The sequence below is a fragment of the Callorhinus ursinus genome, unplaced genomic scaffold (genome assembly GCF_003265705.2).
Source record: "Callorhinus ursinus isolate GAN/ISIS: 27379988/994484 unplaced genomic scaffold, GSC_fseal_2.0 scaffold8, whole genome shotgun sequence".
Classification (NCBI taxonomy): domain Eukaryota; kingdom Metazoa; phylum Chordata; class Mammalia; order Carnivora; family Otariidae; genus Callorhinus; species Callorhinus ursinus.
Genome location: NW_027397070.1, coordinates 47425408 through 47447651, shown reverse-complemented (window position 1 = coordinate 47447651; position 22244 = coordinate 47425408). Strand labels below are relative to the sequence as shown.

Sequence of the window (22244 nt, the reverse complement as noted above, 5' to 3'; positions counted from 1 at the left end):
AGGGGGGCAGGAAGAAGCATGCTCCTCACTCACATCCACCTGAGGCGCAGCTTGTCAGTCAACACCATTTGCCCTTGCATAAAACTGAGTTAGCCTTCTGTCCAGGGAGAAACTACTCGGGAATCAGTCCTATACAACAGTACCTGAAACCCAGGCCAGCTGTCAATTTCAGTCAGTCTAGCCTTTAGTTCACAAATACACCCAAGGTCACCGAAACTGAGAAAACCCAACAGCAGGGGGGAGAAAAGACAATCCCAAGAAAATTCACGAAACAAAGGAGAACTTTTAAAAAACTTTCAACTGATATCCTCACTAAGACCAATAGGCAAAGTGCATCCATCAATCCATTATGCAACAGGCTTTTTTTAATTAAAAAAAAGGGGGGGGCAAACACAAAGTAAGGGTTCCTACAAACTATAAGAGCCAAAAGAGAGATACAGTAGATCAAATGAATATTAAACTGGATAAAGCTCAAGCTGGCGATCCAGAAAGATCAAGATGGGAGAGAACAGGGAAGTTGGTATCAGAGAAAAGCTGACATAAAGGAAAGACCCAAAATACCTCAAAAAAGAGGTCTAGAAGCAGAAACAAAGGCAGGAACAAAGGTTCGGGATAATTTTCCCTGAACCAAAGAAAAACACTAGTTTCCAGACTGAAAGGGCTGACCAAATGTCCAGGAGTGAGAATGAGAAAGACCCAAAGTGAAATAGTGGTTCAACTTCAGAAGTCCAGGGGTGCCTGGCTAGCTCAGCTGGAGAAGCATGTGACTCTTGGTCTTGGGGGTCATGAGTTTGAGCCCCACACTGGGTATAGAGATTACTTCAATAAATAAAACTTAAAGAGTTTTTTTTCAGAATTCCAAAGCTGTGAGGTTACTATTGAGTTTAAATTTTTTATTCAACTTATAAAGGAGAGAAATGGAATCAGTTATTGAAGACAGTACAATTTTATAAACTTTTGAAATACAAAAATAATAAAAAGTCATCAAACTTAGACCTGAAATGTGGAAGGGAGGGCAGGAGGTGATGTGAATTCAATACACATCAAACTGGGACTTTGTAAAGTCAAGAAAAGAAACATAAATCAACTGTATTAGGTTACAAACCACTGTTAAAAGTCTAGGAAGTAAGACTGGGGTTGAGATTTTATTTTATTTACTCTGTATATGTGTTCAACTTACACACCACTTCTAATGAGGATTTTGTAAAGAATCAAGATACTGATAACTTTTGAAAAAAAATAAGGGGATGAGGAGGAGGGAGGAGGGGGAAGGAGGAGGAGGGAGGGAGATGCAGAAACAGCATCAAGGATGCCATACCAAACAGGTTAATTTCCTTAATGATCTCGAGGGCAGGAGATCAACCACAATTCTGCTCACGACAGAAACTAAATGTATATGTTACCAATTAATGCTTAACACTGAAGAATTAATCTGACAATATGCCAGAAGTAGAAAAGGAACCTCTTTTCTGCTGACACCAAAGGATGCTCTTCCCTAACATTTGATCGAGTGACTTTTTAGCCACAGAGGAACTGCCGGCATAGGAAGAGGTTACTGCCAGAGTAAGACGAATAGTAGCCAACTCATATCCACCCTCAACTCTCATGTCTGAATGCAGATTTCAGAAGGGAACACCTATTCTTAACGGAAAAAAAAAAAAATCATATTAGTAGCTAGGACAAAGGGTGAAACAGGGAAGAACCAATAAGAAGACAAGGTGAGGGGGCGCCTGGCTGGCTCAGTCGGTGGAGCATGTGACTGACTCCTGATCTTGGGATCGTGAGTTCAAGCCCCACGTTGGGTGTAAAGCTTACTTAAAAAAAAAAAAAAAAAAAAAAGAGGAAGAAGAAGACAGGGTGCCACCTGCTGCATACTTACATTGTTGATCAGGTAGACGCCCCGCCCCCTGGAAGAGGCCACTGGTTTTACTATCCAAGGTCCCCGGTCCTTTGAATATGAATCTGCTCAAAATATTGGGAGATTAAAAGGGAGACAGAGAGAAACAAAGAGAAAGAAGGGACAAGAGCTTATCATCTTAAATTTCAACAATGGTTATCCACTCAGACACCCAAAGCATTTTCCACATTTTTTAAATTTTTATTGTTATGTTAATCACCATACATCATTAGTTTTTGACGTAGTGTTCCATGATTCATTGTTTGCATATAACACCCAGTGCTCCACGCAGAACGTGCCCTCTTTAATAATACCCATCACCAGGCTAACCCATCCCCCTACCCCCTCCCCTCTAGAACCCTCAGTTTGTTTTTCAGAGTCCATCGCCTCTCATGGTTCACTCCCCCTCCGACTTACTCCCCTTCATTCTTCCCCTCCTGCTCTCTTCTTCTTCTTTTTTTTTTCTTAACATATATTGCATTATTTGTTTCAGAAGTACAGATCTGTGATTCAACAGTCTTGCACAATTCACAGCGCTCACCATAGCACATACCCTACCCACTGTCTGTCACCCAGCCACCCCCTCCCTCCCAGCATTTTCCACATTTCTTAAGTGGACGGCAGCACGGCTAACGTACCTGTATTTTTGAACTGGCTTCAAAAATGAACACAAAAACAGAGAGGGGCAAGGAAAGGAAGAAGGAGGAGACAGCAAAATCACACATTTCTTCCACCATTTCCCCTCTCTCTTGAGTGAGAGGATGAAAACAAAATAAGGCAACTCTCTGATGTTAGTCTAGGACTATCACAAACGGCCTTCAGGAATCTTTTGAGATTCTCGCCTCCATCAACCAAAGGCCCTCCAGAGGCTCACGCTGCAGACAGGGCCAATGGGGGTCAAACACTAGATCACCTGAAATGATAATGTTCCTTAAGCGATTTCTCTTAGCTTGTCAGAAAAAAGTCGCCTTGTGTCAAACCATGTGCAAGTGGCACAAGAGGACAGTAATTTCCAAGGGATTAAAAGGTGCCCTTTACTTCTTTTTTTTGTGCAATATGGTGACTCAACATTTATATACGTTATGAAATAGCACAATGAGCGAGTTACCAGCTGTCACCACACGGAGTTATTACAATATTGAGTGCATTCCCTACGCTGTAGTTTTCATCTCTGTGGACTTACTTATTTTATAACCGGAAGCCTGCACCTCTTACTGCCCTTCACCTATTTCACCCCCTCCCCCACAGCCGCCTCCCCTCTGACAGCCAGCAGTGTGTTCTCCGTATTGAGGAGTCTTTTCATTTTTGCTTATCCATCTGTCTTGTCTTTTAGGATTCCACACGTAAGTGAAATCATACGGTATTTGTCTTTCTCTAACTTATTTCACTTAGTGCAATATCCTCTAGGTCCATCCATGTTGTCATAAATGGCAAGATTTCATTCTTTTTACGGCAGAATCATATTCCATTGTGACTATATACCACATCTTTATCCATCATCCATTGATGGACACTTAGGTTGCTTCCAGAATTCGGCTATTGTAAATAATGCAGCAATAAGCACAGGACTGCAAATATCTTTTTCAATTAGTGTTTTCATTTTCTTCCAGTAAATACCAAGAAGTGGAATTGCTGGGTCATACGATATTTCTATTTTAATTTTTTCAGGAACCTCTACACTGTTTTCCATAGTGGCTGCACCAATTTACTTTCCCACCAACAGCACACAAGGGCTCCCTTTCCTCCACATCCTCACCAATACTTGCCATTTCCTGTCTTTTTGATACTAGACATTCTGCCAGGTGTGAGGCGACATCTCATTGTGGTTTTGATTTGCATTTCCCTGATGATAAGTGATGTTGAGCATCTTTCCACACGTCTGTTCTTCATTTAACCCTCTCCTGTCTCCTCTGGGAGCCGTTCCCTTGTTCGTATCTTCAAGCTCGCGCTCCTCTCTGGGGTGCCTCTTCTCTTTTTCCCTCCTTATGATCCACATCTTCCTCTAAACCGGCAACTTCCAGAATCTACTACCTTTGCTCAGAATTCAACTCTACCTTTACAACTGCCTGCAAATCACCACACGGAAGCCTCAAATCCATACCCGGTCCCAAATTTCACACTCCTCATCCCTTTCAATAGCTCTTCCTTTACGGTCCTGGTTATACTCTCTGGTTAAAGACATGCTGATTCCCCTAGCTTCTCAGATTCACACCTGTGGAGCCATCTTTGACCCCTGCCTCACTACTCACAGCCGGTTGGCACACTTTATTCTACCACTCTTTCCACTCCCTCTTTTCTATTCTAGCTACCTAGTTCAGTCCAACTACACTTCTTATCTAGATTACCGTAATAACCTTACAAGTGATCACCGTATTCTTCCCCTTGCTCCCTCCAATTCATTTCACACAGTTATTTTTCTAAAGTCTAACCTGTTTGTGTCCCTTTCTTTCTCAAAAATCTCCTATTGCCCACACTCAAGTGAGCCAAGGAGGGACAGGAACGCAAGAGTCATGGAGAAAATGGAATTTCTGGGTTATAATGTGCTAGGTGGACACCAAAGGAAGAGAACTTAAAACAGACTTTATGAAGAGGAGGAACGTCTCTTTGAAAAAGGAAGTGGTACAAATAGATGGGTTTCTCCCCTAATGTGTAACCTTAGCAATGCAACTAACCTAACAATGTTGGATCTCCCCCAAATGAATTTTCGCTTAGAGGTCATGGACTCTGGACAACTGGCAAAGAATGACTGGCATCCTGACAAGACTGAAACCAAGGGACTCCTTTTTACTATCACATCTTCCCTGTCCCCCCTTTTCCACAAACACGGTAAGTCCCTGCTGTGGTCTTTGGTGATGACATCAGTAAGTGATTTGTTTGGGGGGCTGAGGAACACTATTTGCCTCTAGTAACTGCCCTGGGGCTAAACGTGGTGGCTTTGAGTTATGGCTGTATTAATTCCGTGTGTTCTGTTGACCTTTTGAATTCATTTTTGAATTCATTGAATTCATTTTTGTTAAAAAGTAGAACACACACACGTTTGAATAATACACTAAAGAAGCAATCCTACTGAAAGGCAGGTCATGTTTGAACTGATGGAGGAACCCTAACTCTATCCAATCATCTGAAGGAGCATCCCCACCTCCCAGCCTGCCTCCAAAGGGAGAACAGGAGAATAAGAAATAGCAGAGAGAGGACAAAGGGAATTTTCATCTCAGATTCCTGTAGACTTCAACAGGGAATTAATGTAGAATTTAACAGGAGGAGTTCATATCTGGGACACGCTGCTAACACGTTAGTTGAAGTATTTTTATGCTATCATGTTGGCTTATTGCATAATTTTTTACTTTTATTACATAACAATACATCTCAACATAACTCGAAATAAGGAGTTTATACTGAACATTTATTAAACACCTATCAGGGTACCATTCCAAGTGCTTTCCGTGTATTAATCTATTTAAACATCCCAACAGCACTATAAGGTCAGTACTAGTAATAATCCCATTTTACAGAGGAGGAAGCTAAGGCACAGAGTGGTTTAAGTAATTTGGCTAAAGTCACATAACAAAAATTTGTAACTAAGTTTTCAGCTTTGAGTGCACTGTAGCTTTGAACTTAATTCATTTAATTAATAGTCTCTTCTAACCCATTTCAGAGCCTTCTGTGGGCAAACACTGAACTGTCAATGGTCCCAGCTGGAACAATGAGCGCTATCGGAGAAATGGCCTCACCAAGGTGAAGCAGGAGATCCTGATGACGGAAATCCCAGAGGATGAACACCCCAATGGGCAACCAGACCAGACTGTTAAGTCTAACAGGTTAAGAAAACCACAAGTCAGGAAGTCTAGAGAGAACTTTCTCTTCCTCTCTCCATGCTTCCTAAAACAGGAAGTCTCTCTCTTGGACTTACTGAGAAGATAGATATCTATGTGTCTGTCCTCCCAGACCCTCCTCAGAGAAGAGGCCTCTCTCACTGGTGATACCGGGAAATAGACACTATGCACGCACGGCTCTGGGTCTTGAAGCAGTAAGGCCCGGTGGTGAAGAGCATGGCCTCTGAAGCCAAACTGCAGAGTCTGAACCACCATTTGCAAGCTACATAACTTACAGAAAGCTCCTGACCTCTCAGTACCTCTTCATCTGTAAAACTGGGAATAACAACGGTACCTACCTCAGAGTAGAAATGCCACTTAGAAGAGGGCCTAACAGAAAGGAAATGTTCGTTCCATGTTAGCTTTTATTATTATTATTTTTCAAACTCTCACAAAAGCCCTGCCTCCCACCTTCTTTGTACTCACACCTCTTTGTGCACCACGCCTACTGACTCAGGCTCTGCCCCCAGGGAGGAAAGTCTGAAATAGTCCATTTCGTCTACTTGGACCTGGGGAAGATAGTTGACTTCAAGGCAAAAGAAATAAGAAGCTTCCATTGAGACTGGGAAACAAGCCACATGTTCCTACCTAGTTTTACCAGCAAGATAGCTGACATTTAGATCCCTATTTGGCTAATAACACCTGTACTCTTCAATTAGTCTGAACTCCCAGTGAGAGTGTGACTAACTGGTACCTCTAAACCCTCACACTAAAAACGTGTGATACTTGTGCTTTGTAAGTCACGTAAGTCGAGAAATTGAGGTGACAGGAATATTCCTTAAACGGCTAGCAAAAAACAGACACCAGAAAGGAAGCACACAGAGTTCAAGTGCAGGAGTATATACATCCTTACATAGGCACTAAGTCCTGCCAGTGAAGAAACTTTCTGTACCAGACAGGGGCACAGGTGTATGACACGAATGTATCCTTCTAGAAACGACAGCAACAAGCTTACTAAAAATAAACCTACAGGGACACAATCAGAATAAAAATAGGTTTAAAGTTATCCCTCCAGGGGCGCCTGGGTGGCTCAGTCAGTTAAGCAGCTGCCTTCGGCTCAGGTCATGATCCCGGAGTCCCGGGATCAAGGCCCACATCTGGCTCCCTGCTCAGTGGGGAGTCTGCTGCTCCCTCTGACCCTCCCCCTCTTGTGCTGTCTACCTCTCTCTCTCTCTCAAATAAATGAATAAAATCTTTAAAAAATAAAAATAAATAAAAAAAAAATAAAGTTATCCCTCCAGCCATTTTACTAAAGAAACACAGTTTTAAGGATTTGAAAAGCTCTAATTAGTTACTGACTCAAGCTAGTCCTTGGGGTAAGTCTGCCCTGAGCCCAGTTGCAGAGGGTCGGGGCGTTTGCAGCCAAGCACTTACTACAGAATTCCGCATACTCGGCTGGCAGAAGGAAGGTCTGAGGGAGGATGTGAAAAGCCTTGAACCCGTGTGTATGCTGCATTCGAATGATGTTTTTGTATAGTCGGTCTTTCCGGGTTAGTTCATAGGACCTAAAAATCATAAAAGTTTTCCATTTCAGTAAAGTCTGACTCTGAGGTTTTCCTGTGTTATCACATACTACAGAGCTCATAGTTCGGAGCTAGAACACGTACCGAGGACTGGATTACATTAGATCGACCATTTTGTCAACCCCAGAGTTTAGTAATCATTTTCATAAAATGGATTTCTCTGGGCAGATTTATTCACCGAGGTATAATTGACATACTTTTTAGTGTATAATTCTATGAGTTTGAACAAACATATGCAATTATATAATCACCACCATGAACAGCACCAGCGTCCCAAAAAGTTACCTCCAGTCCCTTTGAAGTCAACCCTTCCAATCACCTCCAGGCCCTGGCAAGCATTCATCTGTTTCCTGTCCCTCTAATTTTGCCTTTTCCAGAAAGTCAAGTTCATGGAATCATATATACGTGTCCTTTTGAGACTGGCTCCTTTTCCCGAGACCAGCAACAAGTGAGATTCATCCTTGTTGCTGCCTGCATCAGGATTTCACTACTTTTCAGGGCTCAGTAGTAATCCATTGCTCCGATAGACTGCAGTTTCTTTATCCATTTACCAGTTGATGGACATGTAAGCTTTTTCCAGTTTTTGAAGATTATGAATAAAATCACTAAAAGCATTACATACATTCTTTTGTAAGAACATAAGTTTTTGTGTGGACATAAGTTTCGATCTCTCCAGGAATGAGACTGCCAAGTTCAGCAAGATTGTTTAGTAAGTTCCATTAGTTATCTATTGCTGCATTATAGATTACTGCCAGAACACTACAGCTCAAAACAATGATAAACATATTCTTTCTTATAGTTTCTGTGGGTCAGAAATGTGGGGGTAGCAGGGCTGGGTAGTTTTATCCAAGGGTCTCTCATGAGGCTACAGTCAAGACGCTGACCAGAGCTGTGGTCATCAGGCTCAACTGGGGCTGAAGGACTGACTTGACAAATAGCTCTCTCGCATGGGGCTGGTTGTTGGCAAGAAGCCTCAGTTCCTTCCCATGTGAATTCTTCTGTAAGGCTGACTGAGTGTCTTCGTGACATGACAGCTGGTTTCTCCTAGATCAGGCGATTCAAGAGGGAAAGGGAACAAGGAAGAAGCTGCAATGTCTTTAATGGCATAGTCTCAGAAGTGACACACTGTCGCTTCTGCCACATTCTATTCATTAGAAGTCACAAAGGCTAGCTCACAACCAAGAACAGAGAAATTAAGCTCAACTTTTCAAAGGCAATGTCAAGGAATTTGGACATGTTTTAACACTAACACGTGTGTAAGTATTATTTAACTTTATAAGCAACTATGACCGAAAGTGCCTGTACCGTTTTGCATTTCCCACTGGCAAAGTTTCCGCGTTCCATTGCACTGCATCCTGACCAGCACTTGGTGTTGTCTGGTTTTTCTGTCTTGTTTTTAGCCATTCCAACAGGTAGGCAGTAGTACCTCAAGCGTTTTTTTTGTATTTTTAAAGATTTTATTTATTTATTTGACAGAGAGAGAGCAGGAGAGCACAAGAAGTGGGAGCGGCAGAGGGAGAGGGAGAAGCAGGCCCCCTGCCCAGCAGGGAGCCCGATGCGGGGCTTGATCCCAGGACGCTGGGATCATGACCTGAGCCGAAGGCAGTCACTTAACCAACTGAGCCACCCAGGGGCCCCAACCTCAAGTGGTTTTATTTCTCATTCCACTACTGACTACTGATGTGGAACATCTTTTCATGTCTATCTTCTTCGGTGAAATATCTGTTCAAATATTTTTAGGCTATTTTGGGGAAAAAAAAGGGCTATTTGTTTATTATTGAGTTTTGAGAGTTCACTATACATTCTGGATACAAATTCCTTATGAGATATGTGTTTTGCAAATATCTTCTCCCAGTCTGTGGCTTATCTTTTCATTTTCTTAACAATGTCTTTCAAAGAGCAGACATCTTAAATCTTGAGAAAATCCAATTTATCAACATCTTTCTCCTATGGATTGTGCATTTACTGTTATGTCTAAGAAATCTTTTACTAAATCCAAGCACATAAAGATTTCCTCCTATATTTTCTTCTAGAATTTTTACATTTTACACATATTTAAATCTGATTCTTTTTGCCAAATGGGTTTTATGAGTATAAAATCTATTCTAAAACAGACTTCAAATATAAACAAGCAAAAAAGACAGCGTTCTAAGTTTGACTTTTGATAAATATATTCAAATTCTCTAGGTCCAAAAACCAAATACATCAAATCAATTCTAGCTTCATCAGCAGCCTGTGACTATTCACTACTAAAAATCATTATGAAACATTTTAGGAACACTACATGTTGTATGTTAATTGAATCACAATTCTTTAATAGTACAAAAAAAATCTAGATTACCCAAATAATGAAAAGACACTAGTACCCCCACTAACAAGTTCTAAACCCAAAGCATTCTGGGAATTTTTACACAAAGCTATCTAGGGGATATGACCTTCTGAGAAACATGGCCTGAGCAAAGGTTAGCATACTTGAAAACAGTACCATTCAGGAAAATAAAAGATGTGGCTACCTTCCTCATATTTAACAGCAATAATTGTCCAACCTCTCATATAGCTATACGGAACTCACATCATCATTAGTAAAACAAGTACAAGGGTCTGATATGTTTCTCCTACATAGCGTCCAAGATAGACCTTAATTTTGGACTACAGTGGGCCTATTGGAGTAAAGTCCCAGGTCACTAGGTTAAGAATCCCACTGACAACTAAATTTACATCATTAGAAGACGGATACGTAAAAGATAAAATTTTAAAGAAAAGCAAGGAAATGATCACCATAAACTTCAGGCAGTAACTGCCACCTATCAGGCAGTATGTTCTGGAGTACTACAAACAGGCACTTCAGTTAGCCTCAACTGGACTCATGAGTTCCAGTATTGGTTTCTAGTCATGGTTTGTTCCACTATTTAAAAACCATCTAAGGGGCGCCTGGGTGGCTCAGTCGTTAAGCGTCTGCCTTCGGCTCGGGTCATGATCCCGGGGTCCTGGGATCAAGCCTCACATCGGACTCTCTGCTCAGCAGGAAGCCCGCTTCTCCCTCTCCCACTCCCCGTTTGTGTTCCCTCTCTCGCTGGGTCTCTCTCTGTCAAATAAATAAAATCTTTAAAAATAAATAAACAAATAAATAAAAACCACCTAAGAATCTTTGCTGTAACCACTAAAAACTTACTGTGTCTGTACCTCGGTTCTAATTTTTCACTATGATTTCTTAAATTCAAAGGTAGCTTTGACAAGTCTAGGTATCACAAACCCACTGTCCTCTTCATAAATGTAGAGCAGAGGTCCTTAAATTTTAGATGAGAATCATCTAGAAAGTTTCTTTAAAATTATTGTTCCTTGGCCCCGTCTCTCAAAATTCTGGAATAGTCCAGGGTTCTGCATTTTATACAAGTGTCCCAGGTGATTTTGGTACAGATGGTCTACACTATAATGCTGATTTAGCCTAGAATAGTAATTTCCAAACTTCCCAGATATAAATCACCTTAGTGCTTTTTAAATATATAGCTTTCTAGGTATATACTGACCTAGGAAGATGAAGCACCTAGAAGGTACTTTTTAGTTTTTTATTTGTTTTATTATGTTCAGTTAGCCAACAGAGAGTACATCATTAGTCTTTGATACAGTATTCAACGATTCATTACCTGCATCTAACACCTAGTGCTCATCACAACACGTGCCCTCCTTGACACCCATCACCCAGTAGAACGTACTTTTTAAATATACACCTTGAATCTGCAATGGGATCTGTGATTGTATGTTTTTAAAAAGGATCCCCAGTGATGTTTATCATCAGTTAGAAATAATGACGGGAGGACAAGAAAAAGGGTGCATTCTCTGCATTCTCCTACAGAGGCCCAGTCCTAGCGGTCCGCAATTTGCAGAGGGAGCATCAAGCAACTCCTTTTGCTTGATGCTCCCTATGCAAATTGTGGGAAACTATGTATCTTTTAATTGACATCTAAGATTCTTCATCAAAAACTTAAATTGGGGCGCCTGGGTGGCTCGGTCGGTTAAGCATCTGCCTTCGGCTCGGGTCATGATCCCAGGGTCCTGGGATCGAGCCCCACGTCAGGCTCCCTGCTGGGTGGGGAGTCTGCTCCTCCCTCTCCCGCTCCCCCTGCTTGTGTTCCCTCTTGCTCACTCTCTCTCTCTAATAAAATCTTAAAAAAAACCAAAACTTAAATTGTCCCAAATGAGCCAATGAATGATAAATATTGTTTTAAAATAAAACCCTAACACTACCCTTTTAAGTATATTCCAGGGAACCTAAATAACATCAGGATTCAACAGCCAGCATACATTTTAAAAATATTATCAAAGAGAAAGCTCTTTTCTGTCAGTAACGTTTTCACTTTATAAAATATACTTTTTACTGAAGGTAATATACATGCAGAATAGTATACAAATCACAAATGCAAAGCATGATGAATTTTGGTCACCTGTGTGAGCACCCCAAAAGCCTCCTTCATACTCCCACCCAGGAATTATCTCCCAATCACCCTTGCTTTTACTTCTTCCATGCCATTTCCCCCAAAGAATGGCTTAGCCTCATAGAACATATTTAATGCTTGCAGGTCTTTTATATCATAGCATACCTTCTCTATAATAAAATATGCATGTCAATTAATATGCATTATTTTTAAATTTCCTGGGATCATTCGGCTATAAACTACTTATACTGGACTGACTATCATTGCAACTATTGTAGTACACAATTCATCAAAACACCATAAATATTATAAATTTTGATTAAAATGTACGTTACACCAATGTTAAAGTCTCCATTTTGATAATTATGCCATGTTTATAACTGATGTTAATGTCAGAAGAACAAGGTAAAGGATACAGAGTACTATAATATTTTTACAACTTTTCTAGCAGTCTAAAATTACTTAAAATAAAAAGTTAAAAAATCGTATTAAGAAAGAGTTGACAGGGGCGTCTGGATGGCTCAGTTGTTAAGAATCTGCCTTTGGCTCAGTTCATGATCCCAGGGTCCTGGGATCAAGCCCTGCATTGGGCTCCCTGCTCAGCGGGAAGCCTGCTTCTCCCTCTCCCACTCCCCCTGCTTGTGTTCCCTCTCTCGCTGTGTCTCTCTCTGTCAAATAAATAAACAATCTTAAAAAAAAAAAGAAAGAGTTGACAATCATATTAGAAACATTTGAAGTACTTGAATTCCTCTTGCACGTGAGTTCAAGTCTTTGGATGCAAACAGGAGAAACAAAGCAGAAGCCACGAGACACAGTGCATCTAAATAACGGGTTGTTAATGTGCTCGAACACGCAAGGGTAGTACATTCAAGCAGCACTCAAGAAAAGATAGGATCAAATTTATTAATACTGATGAGTCTAAACTGAGAGAGAATTCCTATACACCTACGGGAGTATTTCAGAAACTATTAAAATAAAGAATATACTACCAACATGAATTTGGAATGCAGACTCTAGTGTGGGCTATTTCAAGGACTCTTTAAATGCCTGTTGAAAATAGATGCATCTGATTCACTTCAATCATCCAGTCACACATTTAGAATGCCAAATCCACATCTTCCAGACAATGAGGGAGAAAATAAGGTTTAAATTACTCTCTGCGAATGAAGCTGAGACATCAAACTGGAACTTGTTATGAAGACTCAAAATACACGTTTATCCCAAATTATGAAGAAACTATTTGACACAGGCCAAGTACTTACATATGGTGACGAGATATAAGACAACAGAATTGAAAAATCAAGAAACTTCATTAGATAAAAATGAGAAAAGCATATAAGGTAACTGAAAATAAAACCTGTTAGCCTAAGTACATAAGAATATTATGCAGGACATAAGTCCTGGAAATAAAATAAAACATAACCACTGACCAAATAAAAAAATTTGAATTGGACTTCCTTCTCTTCATTAGACAAGCTGGTCATCTCTCTCTCTCTCCATGGTTGAGTATGACTGCCAGAATAAGGTAGGGTTTCAGCATCAATTTTATCCCTATTTTCTTTTTCATGGATGAAAATACTAAGAAACTCTGGTCACAAAAACAGTAGCTAAGACTTCTACAGTGTTTACTATGTGACAGGCACGCACTGTTCTAAACATCTTAGATCCTGATAGATTAAATCCTCACAACAGTCCCATGAAGTCTGTGTCATTAGCAACATCTTTTTACCAACAAGGAAACTGATGCTCAGAAAGGTCATGTTTGGTGGTCACTCAGCAGAGCTGGGATCTGGGCCCAGGTAATTGATTACAGAGCCTATGCTTCTAGCCACTAGGCAGCATTGCCTCTCTAGGCTGCTGTTAACAATGTGATTGGAAGGAATTTTCTATCGCAATGACACTCAAGTCTTTGAACTCCTTCCTAGTTCTGTGTCAGAAAATCACAAGATGATCTATCACTAAAAATTAAAATTAATAGTCTATCAGCTGACAACCTGATTATGTCCTCCTTTAGTTCCATTAAAAGTAAAGAAACGGAAATCACCACTGTGATTGTCCTGTCTGGTAATTTGTCATTACCAGAATTCAATTCAACATCTTTTTTTTTTTTTGGTACTTTTGTTTAGAACCCTGGAAATGTTTGCACCCAAGGACAATGCACCATATTAAGATTCTAAGTGGGCCACTGTTTTATAAAGGGGAAAATAGTAACTGTGAAAAAAGGAGGTGAGAAGGGAGAACCCATCCATATGAAGGGCTCTCAAGCTGCTCAATTTTAAGAAAGAGAACCTACGGTATTTGCAATCCAGAAATAGTCTCCTTTAGGACCATCCATGTCTACATAGTCCTTGGAGAGGCTTCATATAATATATGCCTATGGACGTGAACACCTCAGTTTGATTTGCAGACTGCTGCCCTTTATCACAGACTTCTTTTTTTAAGGACATTAATTATCTCTGCTGGCTACATGCCCAATGTCAGGCACTTTTAAATGGAGCAAAGTATAGCTACAAGAGCATTACCTGGGAAAGTGATTAACCTTTTGTGCTTCAGAGAGGGTGCGAAGTAAAAAGGGCTTCAGGTGGGATCCTGTCCACATTAGGTTATAGTCAGTGCTGCTTGGGTGAACCTGAGGGCAGATAAAAAGATTAAAAAAACATCAGAGATAGCCCCTCTCCAAAAAGAGAGATGGAAAGAAAGGCCATAGAGATTTTTCACCTACATAGCACAGTGGGTGCCCAGTTAGTATGTAAGCCTAATAAAATAAAAACTGAGCATAAAGAACACGGGGATGATCAAGTTTAAAGAATGGGACAGTTGGGGAAATCCCAGCTGCAAAAAGTAGAATAAATGAATCCCTCTATAGAAGTCTGTGATGTCTCTTAACATTCTCGCATATCAAAGTATGAGAAGAGGACTCAACCCCACAACTCCCTTCTCAGAGTGTCCTTATGTCCCTGCAGATGATGGGTATAAAGTCTTGATCAGAACTAAAACTTTGTGGTAGCAAACTAACTTAGAATATCATCCCTCTATTCATTCATTCATTCATTCATTCATTCATTCCTAAGAATTCATTTGTCTATTCATTCAACAATTATGTACATGGTGCCTATGATGGGATACGTACCATGTTAGGCCCTGGAGATAAAACAGCAAGACAGGATATAAACTAGTATGAGAACGTCCTCAAAATGTCTATTTCAAACCTCAACCTAAGATAAGGGGCTAGCAACCAGACTTTTATTAATTATTTCAAAATATCTACAGGGTAAGTCTCCCCAGCATTTTTGCCTGTCCCTTTGATATCAATATCCCAAATTCCCCAATTTTCTTTGGGAATAACATAACTACTTGGTTTTAAAAGACTGCCAGTCAGACTACCCACCCCACCCCTTGCAAGGGGTAGATCCATGACCCAAGCTGGACCAGTCATACTATCTCCAGAATGTGATTCTTCAGTGAAGAAAGGCACAAGGACAATGAATGGAGTTGAGTCACTTCCATAGCAGTGCCTTAAGGAGACAGTCCTGATTCCTGTTCCCAGATCCCCAAGACTGTCCTAGGCTCTCTCCTTCCAAAGGCCTGCCTTTTCAACCCTTCCTCTGATTCTGCTACCTACGCGATGTATAACTTACCCACAAATTCTTTTTGGCTTAAGTAGGCAGAATCTGTGTTGCTTGCAATCAAAGAATCTTAACTAGGTATCAGACAATTCCTTATGGGCAACTCTGTCTCTACCCCAATCCTAAAATCATAGCAATAAAAATGTGTGGGGGTTTTTTCGTTTAAAAGAGAGAAAGAGGAGAGAGAGAGGGAGGGAGAGAGAGAGAGAGAAATCTTGTGAAAATGTTTTCTATGTATTTCAAGGAGAAACTGATAAAGCCACTCAAAAATTCAATGCAAGGTCTGTATTATCAGTAAGCATAGGTCCCATGTACCTTCTAGAGCTGCCCTGTTAACTGGTAGTCAGGTGGCTAGGATTTTCAGCTTTAGAGCTTTAGAGCAGAGAGATAGTAAAAATGAGCTTACTTCATGAAATCCATGGGCTGTCAGAATGCTGCGTACCAGGCGACTATCTGTTCGCACAATTTTGTAAGACAAATGATAACGTTCTAAAGAAAAACACAGAATCAAATTCAGTAGCCAAAAAGTTAACTGTAGAGACAAAACTAAAGTGTACAATGGTGGCTTGCTTAATTATACTCAAGAACATATATTGCTCCCCTTATGCTACTATAAGCAGGCTGCAGATTACTTTGGGCCAAGGGTTCTTAACCTGAGATTCACTGGGGGTTACGACATCCGGATGGGGGACAAAATGACATCTGTTTTCACTTCTAGTTGAAATTTAACATTACCTTCAATTACGAAAGTAGGCACAAAGCAGAGCAGTGATAGCAATTCCTGTGACCCTGCCACCTGTACATACCAGGTATTTTAATATTATTTTACTGTTGTTACTGTTATCTCAAAATATCACTTCTCACAATATTTAAAAGTTATGGCTAGTGAACACACCTTCCACTAGATCATGTTATTTAATGCACAAATAATGCATGTATGTCACAAATTTAGTTTTTAAGAAATATTTTGGTAATTCTATTTCAATACAATTGATTTTGTTTATAATCCTACATATTTCTTTATACACTTAAAACACATTATTTGAAGAACAGACCCACAGGCTTCCCCACACCGCCATTGCACATTTGGTCCACTGCAGAAAAAGGCTAAGAACCCCTGCTCTAGATAGCCCTCTGCGTTCAGTGATTCTGGTTACCAGTGATTCTTAGGCCAGACGTTATAAACTGATGATTCAATCAGCAGATATAGTTTGTTAATTTCTCACTGTGCTTTAAAAATAAAATTGAATTACCAACCTCTTGCAATTGGAGGAATTCGTATAAAAATCTAGATTTCTGGGCCCCTCTTGAAAACCCTGGCAGCCCTGGGGTTGCTCTCCCTGCCAGGGCAAGAGTCAACCGGGATGCACAAGTGCTCCCTTCAGGACAGGCTCCCGTGCTCTAGTTCAGCACAGTCGCTGCACGGTGCTTCACCCACTCACGTTTCCTGCCAGGCCCTGTAAGCATAGTCACCCCTGCCTAAGACAAAAGTCTGTAATCATGTGAGATTTCTATATATCCCCAAAGACTAACATTTACTCTGGCCCATGAAAGGCAATCTCTTTCTATGCATCCCTACAAACTGTTTGAGGAAATCTGCTGATTTCCTCAAATTCTACAGAACAATTATTTTTAAAGTTTTTTTTAAAGATTTTATTTATTTATTTGAGAGAGAGCGCGTGCCTGTGCAGGAGCATGAGGGTAGCGGGGAAAAGGCAGAGGAAGAGAGAGAAGCAGACTCCCCACTGCACGGGGAACCCAACGCGCGGCTAGATCCCAAGACCCCAAGACCATGACCTGAGCAGAAGGCAGACACCCAACTGACTGAGCCACCCAGGCGCCCCTAAATTTTTTTTTAATTAAGTAATCTCTGTGCCCAATGTGGGGCTCAAACTCACGATCCTGAGATCAAGAGTCACATGCTCCACTGACTGAGCCAGCCAGGCACCTCATCTGCAGAACAATTTTTTTAAAGGACATCATACTGAATACTTTCTGAATAAGAATAATACAGAAACTTATGAACAGGCCTTAGGACAAAATTCAGCCTCTACAGTCAAAGAGAAGCACACCTTTTTATGAATTTATGTGAAAATAACCACAAATCCCTGCTGCTTCTTGCCCAATCCTGGCAGGAACACCATGCAAAGCAGACACAGGAAAACTGGAATGAAAAGGCCAGACACTCCATACTTCTCATTCTTGTGGCAAACTTCTAAAGCCCAGTTACAGGGTTTCCCCAATAATTAATCACTAGTATGTTGCCTTTGCAATACTGTTGTAAGAAAAAAACAGTTCAGGGTCCTAGGTGTTTGCTTCGGCCCAGAGTAGAATGTAAGAAACAGTGCACTGCTTAAGAGTTCTGACTCCAAGGTGGGAAGGGAAAGCACAAGAGCGGCCTGGAATATTTTGTTCTGCCAAAAAAGAAGAAAATGCTCAAAAATGGATGGGGAACATGTCACAAAGATCTCAGTGGCCAAATTTAAGACAATTTCAACATAAACATGACTATGACCTCACTGATATGAGGAATTCTTAATCTCAGGAAACAAACTGAGGGTTGCTGGAGTGGTGGGGGGTGGGAGGGATGGGGTGGCTGGGTGATAGACATTGGGGAGGGTATGTGCTATGGTGAGCGCTGTGAATTGTGCAAGACTGTTGAATCACAGATCTGTACTTCTGAAACAAATAATGCAGTATATGTTAAGAAAAAAAAAAGAAGAAGAAGAAGATAGCAGGAGGGGAAGAATGAAGGGGAGTAAGTCAGAGGGGGAGACGAACCATGAGAGACGGTGGACTCTGAAAAACAAACTGAGGGTTCTAGAGGGGAGGGGGGTGGGGGGATGGGTTAGCCTGGTGATGGGTATTAAGGAGGGCACATTCTGCGTGGAGCACTGGGTGTTATGCACAAACAATGAATCATGGCACACTACATCAAAAACTAATGATGTAATGTATGGTGATTAACATAACAATAAAAATGGGAAAAAATAAAATAAAATAAAAATACATGTCAAAATGCAAAAAAAAAAAAAAATGAATATGACAGAGAGACTACAATGCCCTTGCTAATGAGTCCACACACTGATAAGAAGGTCAGAAGGTACACTGGTTTTCTAGCGCTGCTAAAATAAACTACCACACACTTAGCGCCTTAACCAACACAAATTCATTGTCTGATTATTTCCGTAGGTCAGGAGTCTGACACAGGTGTCATCAAGGCAAGAGTAGGGCTGCATTCTTTTCTATAGGCTCTTTTCCTTTTTCAGCTTCTAGAGGCTGCCCCCATTCCATGGCTTATTGTCTCCTTCCTCTATTTTCAAAGCCAGCAATAGTGGGTCTAGTCCTTCTCACATAGCATCCATCTGACTCCTCTTCTGCCTCCTTCTACTTTATTTTTTTTTAAAGATTTTATTTATTTATTTGACAGAGAGAGAGAAAGAGCGTGCACAAGCAGGGGGAGCGGCAGGGAGAGGAAGAAGCAGGCCCCCTGCTGAACAGAGAGCCGGACGGGGGACTTGATCCCAGGACCCTAGGATCATGACCTGAGCAGAAGGCAGACAGACACTTAACCGACTGAGCCACCCAGGTGCCCTGCCTCCTCCTACTTTAAAGGACCCTTGTGATTAAGGTTAGCTGATTAGCAACCTTAATTCCACCTACAACCTCAATTTTCCACTGCCATGTCAGGTAACATTTTCACAGATTCTGGGGATTAGAAGGTAGACATCTTGGTGAGGACCATTATTCTGCCTCCCATAGAAGGGAAAGCTCTTCTTTACAGAAAATCCAGCTAATAAATGTAGAAGGAAAGAAAAAGAAAATCAGCATTTTACCAAAACCGTGAAAGTTCAGACTAAAGTTCATTTTAGTTCAGACTAAAGTCAATGGATACCAATGGGTGAGAGACTATTGGGAAACAGAATATTCATGCATCTCCAAACATCATTCCAGGAGAATGCTTGTAACAAAGGAGAAAGGCACCCCTCCGATGAAGCAATCTGGTGAACATTATCTCAATGAGAAGTCTGCCATCACCAATAATGCAATACAATAATATCACATCCTTCCTAATGTGATACACTAAGGAGGACACAACTGCACTAAGTGATAGTCTTACAAAATTTTTAAACCTGAATCTAAACACATAGAAACAATCAGACAAGCCCAAACTTAAGGACATCTGCAAAGCAACTAGTCTTGAAATCTCTAAAAATGTCAGTGCCATGAAAGACACAGACAGACACACACAAAGTCTGGGAAATCAGAAGAGAAATACGAAAACTATATACAATCTTTGATTTAGTCCTAGATTTTAGAAAAATAATAACAGCTATAAAGGTCAAAACTGGAACAATTGGGGAAATGTGCATGAGCATATACTAGAGTATTTTACCAATGGCAGACCTTTCAGTGTCATCTCAGTACTGTGGTTATACAGAGGATGCCCTTGGGCTTAGGTGACATTGCTGAATAAAGCATTAAGGTACAAAGTATTTGAATTGATTCTCAAATGACAAGAAATATGACAAAACATTAACAATTGGTGAGCACAGGGAAAGAGTATACATCCATTCAACGAAAGCACTATTCTTAGAGCTTGTCAAAAGGTTTTTAATTTTTTTAGACTGAATGTTTAGAAAGTGAAAGAAAGTCAGGTCTCTTCATTATGATAACTGTGATCACCAACATATCCATTTCTGCACATGTAAAAGCCAAAGCGTCATCCATGCTGGAGACCAGAAGTGTGCCTGATTCCACGCCTGTTCTGCAACGCTCGCCTCGCAGTACCAGGCCATGGGGAAGGGAGTAACTAAGGCGTGCAGAAAAACAGAGAATGATTAGCTGGGGACTAGGGAGGAAGGGGAAATGATAAGTGGAGCTGCCAAGGGCTCAAATCCAGGCTCTACCACTTCCTGCCTGTAATTGTGAGTAAATTATTTCTCTATGGTCAATTTCCTCCCCTTGTCAAATGGTGTTGATAATCAAGGTACTTAGCTCATGGGGTAGTTGTAAGCACTACATCAGTTAAGAGCATATAACTTATAGAACACTTGTTGCTACACAGTAAAAATTTTTTTCTTTTTTTATTTAAATTAGTCAACATATAGTACATCCTTAGTCTTAGGTATAGTGCTCAATGATTCATTAGTTGCATAAAACGCCCAGTGCTCATAGTAAAAATTTTTTTAAAAAATATTAAAAATTGTAAAAAAAAGTAAATATGTGGTAAAATAGCTATTAATACATAATATCATACATAAATTATGCATTTTATATAGCAAATTTAAAAACAAAAATGCTATTAATACTCTTTCTCCTACTTTTCCTAACATAGGAGAAAAATGCAATTATCACTGCACTCAATGACACAATCCTCACAGTGTTTAAGTAGTAAGCAGTGACCAACTGCTTCTAATCCATACCAACTAACTATAACCCAACTCTGATACACTGTGCATGTTCCAAAAGGGGGGTACAAGAAAGACAGGGTGGAATGACATAAAGCAAGTGTGACTGCTGGGGATTTTAACTCACATTCATATTCTGTGCCCAACAGCCCTGTGTCCAATAATGCTGATTACCAGTTATAAACTGGTGACCCAAGGGCCAAATCCAGCCTGCAAACATGGTTTGTTCATTCTTTGTGGTGTTTTAAACATAAAACTGAATTAGTTGCTAATCTTTTAAAATTGAAAGAATTCATATAAAAATCTCGATTTCTGGGCTTCACTTGAAAGACCTGGCAACCCTGGGCTCTGCTCCCATGGCAAGAGTCAAATGGAGACTTGCAACCATAAACTGAACCAGTCCTACTGCCCAAGAAATAACCACCTTATCCGTACTTCCTTCCATATAAAAACAAGAAGCAGGGTCCTACTAGCAAACTGCCAAACATCTGCTATCTGAGCCTCTGAACATGCACTGCATCCATTCTACCATGAGACTACAGAATTTCCTCTTCTCCAACCACTCCTGTGTGCAGCAGGAGGCAAGCTAAAGTGCTAGGACTCCTGGCAAATTCCAGGACTGGCAGCAACAAAGCAAATTAAAACAAGAAACCAATAATCTGTCAGCACAGAAGCACCTAGGGAGTGATGACATGCCCTAAGAGGTTTGGACAAAAATAGCCTGGGAAACTAGAATGAAGATAAAACGGACTTTTTTTTTTACTTTTAGCATATAAGAATAACCCTTTCAATGGCAATACAGTGTAGCTTTGCCTTACTGTCAGAAAATGAGGTCCATACCTGTACTGTTGAATATGGTAGTCGCTAGCCACGTACAACTACCGAGCACCTGAAACGTAACTAGTGTGGGGCGCCTGGGTGGCTCAGTCGTTAAGTGTCTGACTCTTGATTTCAGTTTATATCATAATCTCAGGGTCGTCAGATCAGCCCCGTATGGGGCTCAGCCCCAGATGTGGAGCCTGCCTGAGATTTTCCCTCTGCCCCTCCCTCCCTCCCTTTCTCTCTCTCTCTCCTCTTAAAAAAAAAAAGAAAAAGAAATGTTAACTAGTGTGACCAAGGAACTGAATTTTTAATTTTAACTTTATTAATTTAAATTTAAATTTGAAAACTGACACTTGATTCAGTATTTGGAAAACTTGTTTGGAACAACCTGAACATATGAATTTACTTTTTCAACTACAATACTTGTAAAATCTAAATACAGATTAAAAACTTCCGATGAAAATTTTGTACCACAGAGATTTTACACTTACAGTGTAAAATATATACTAGATGTCAAATATCTTTTTTTTAAGATTTTATTTATTTATTTATTTGAGAGACAGAGAGCAAGAGCGAGAGCATGGGGGTGGGGGGAGAGAAGGGCAGAGGGAGAGGAGAAGCAGGCTCCCCGCTGAGCATGGAGCCCTCCATGGGGCTCGA

The 22244-nt window shown here is 40.6% G+C and overlaps 1 protein-coding gene and 1 long non-coding RNA gene across 27 annotated transcripts in view; one reads left to right on the top strand and one right to left on the bottom strand.

The window, feature by feature from the left end:
* The window catches only part of LOC141373285 (uncharacterized), a 16314-nt gene extending 10583 nt beyond the window's left edge, over nt 1-5731 (top strand). The window contains exons 2-3 of the long non-coding RNA XR_012379084.1: nt 4610-4723; nt 5553-5731. This is a non-coding gene — a long non-coding RNA (uncharacterized lncRNA). The remainder of the gene's footprint in view (nt 1-4609; nt 4724-5552) is intronic.
* The window catches only part of TTLL5 (tubulin tyrosine ligase like 5), a 276644-nt gene that overhangs the window by 241488 nt on the left and 12912 nt on the right, over nt 1-22244 (bottom strand). For 22 of the 26 annotated variants that reach the window (XM_073895591.1, XM_073895597.1, XM_073895596.1 and 19 more), the window contains exons 4-7: nt 15758-15840; nt 14248-14354; nt 7144-7274; nt 1880-1962 (exon numbers count right to left, since the gene is read on the bottom strand). In XM_073895591.1, the coding sequence (XP_073751692.1) occupies nt 1880-1962; nt 7144-7274; nt 14248-14354; nt 15758-15840 (404 nt within the window). Of the gene's footprint in view, nt 1-1879; nt 1963-7143; nt 7275-7577; nt 8116-14247; nt 14355-15757; nt 15841-22244 lie in introns of those variants that run through there. The other 4 variants (XM_073895599.1, XM_073895605.1, XM_073895606.1 and 1 more) reach the window with 4 other exon arrangements.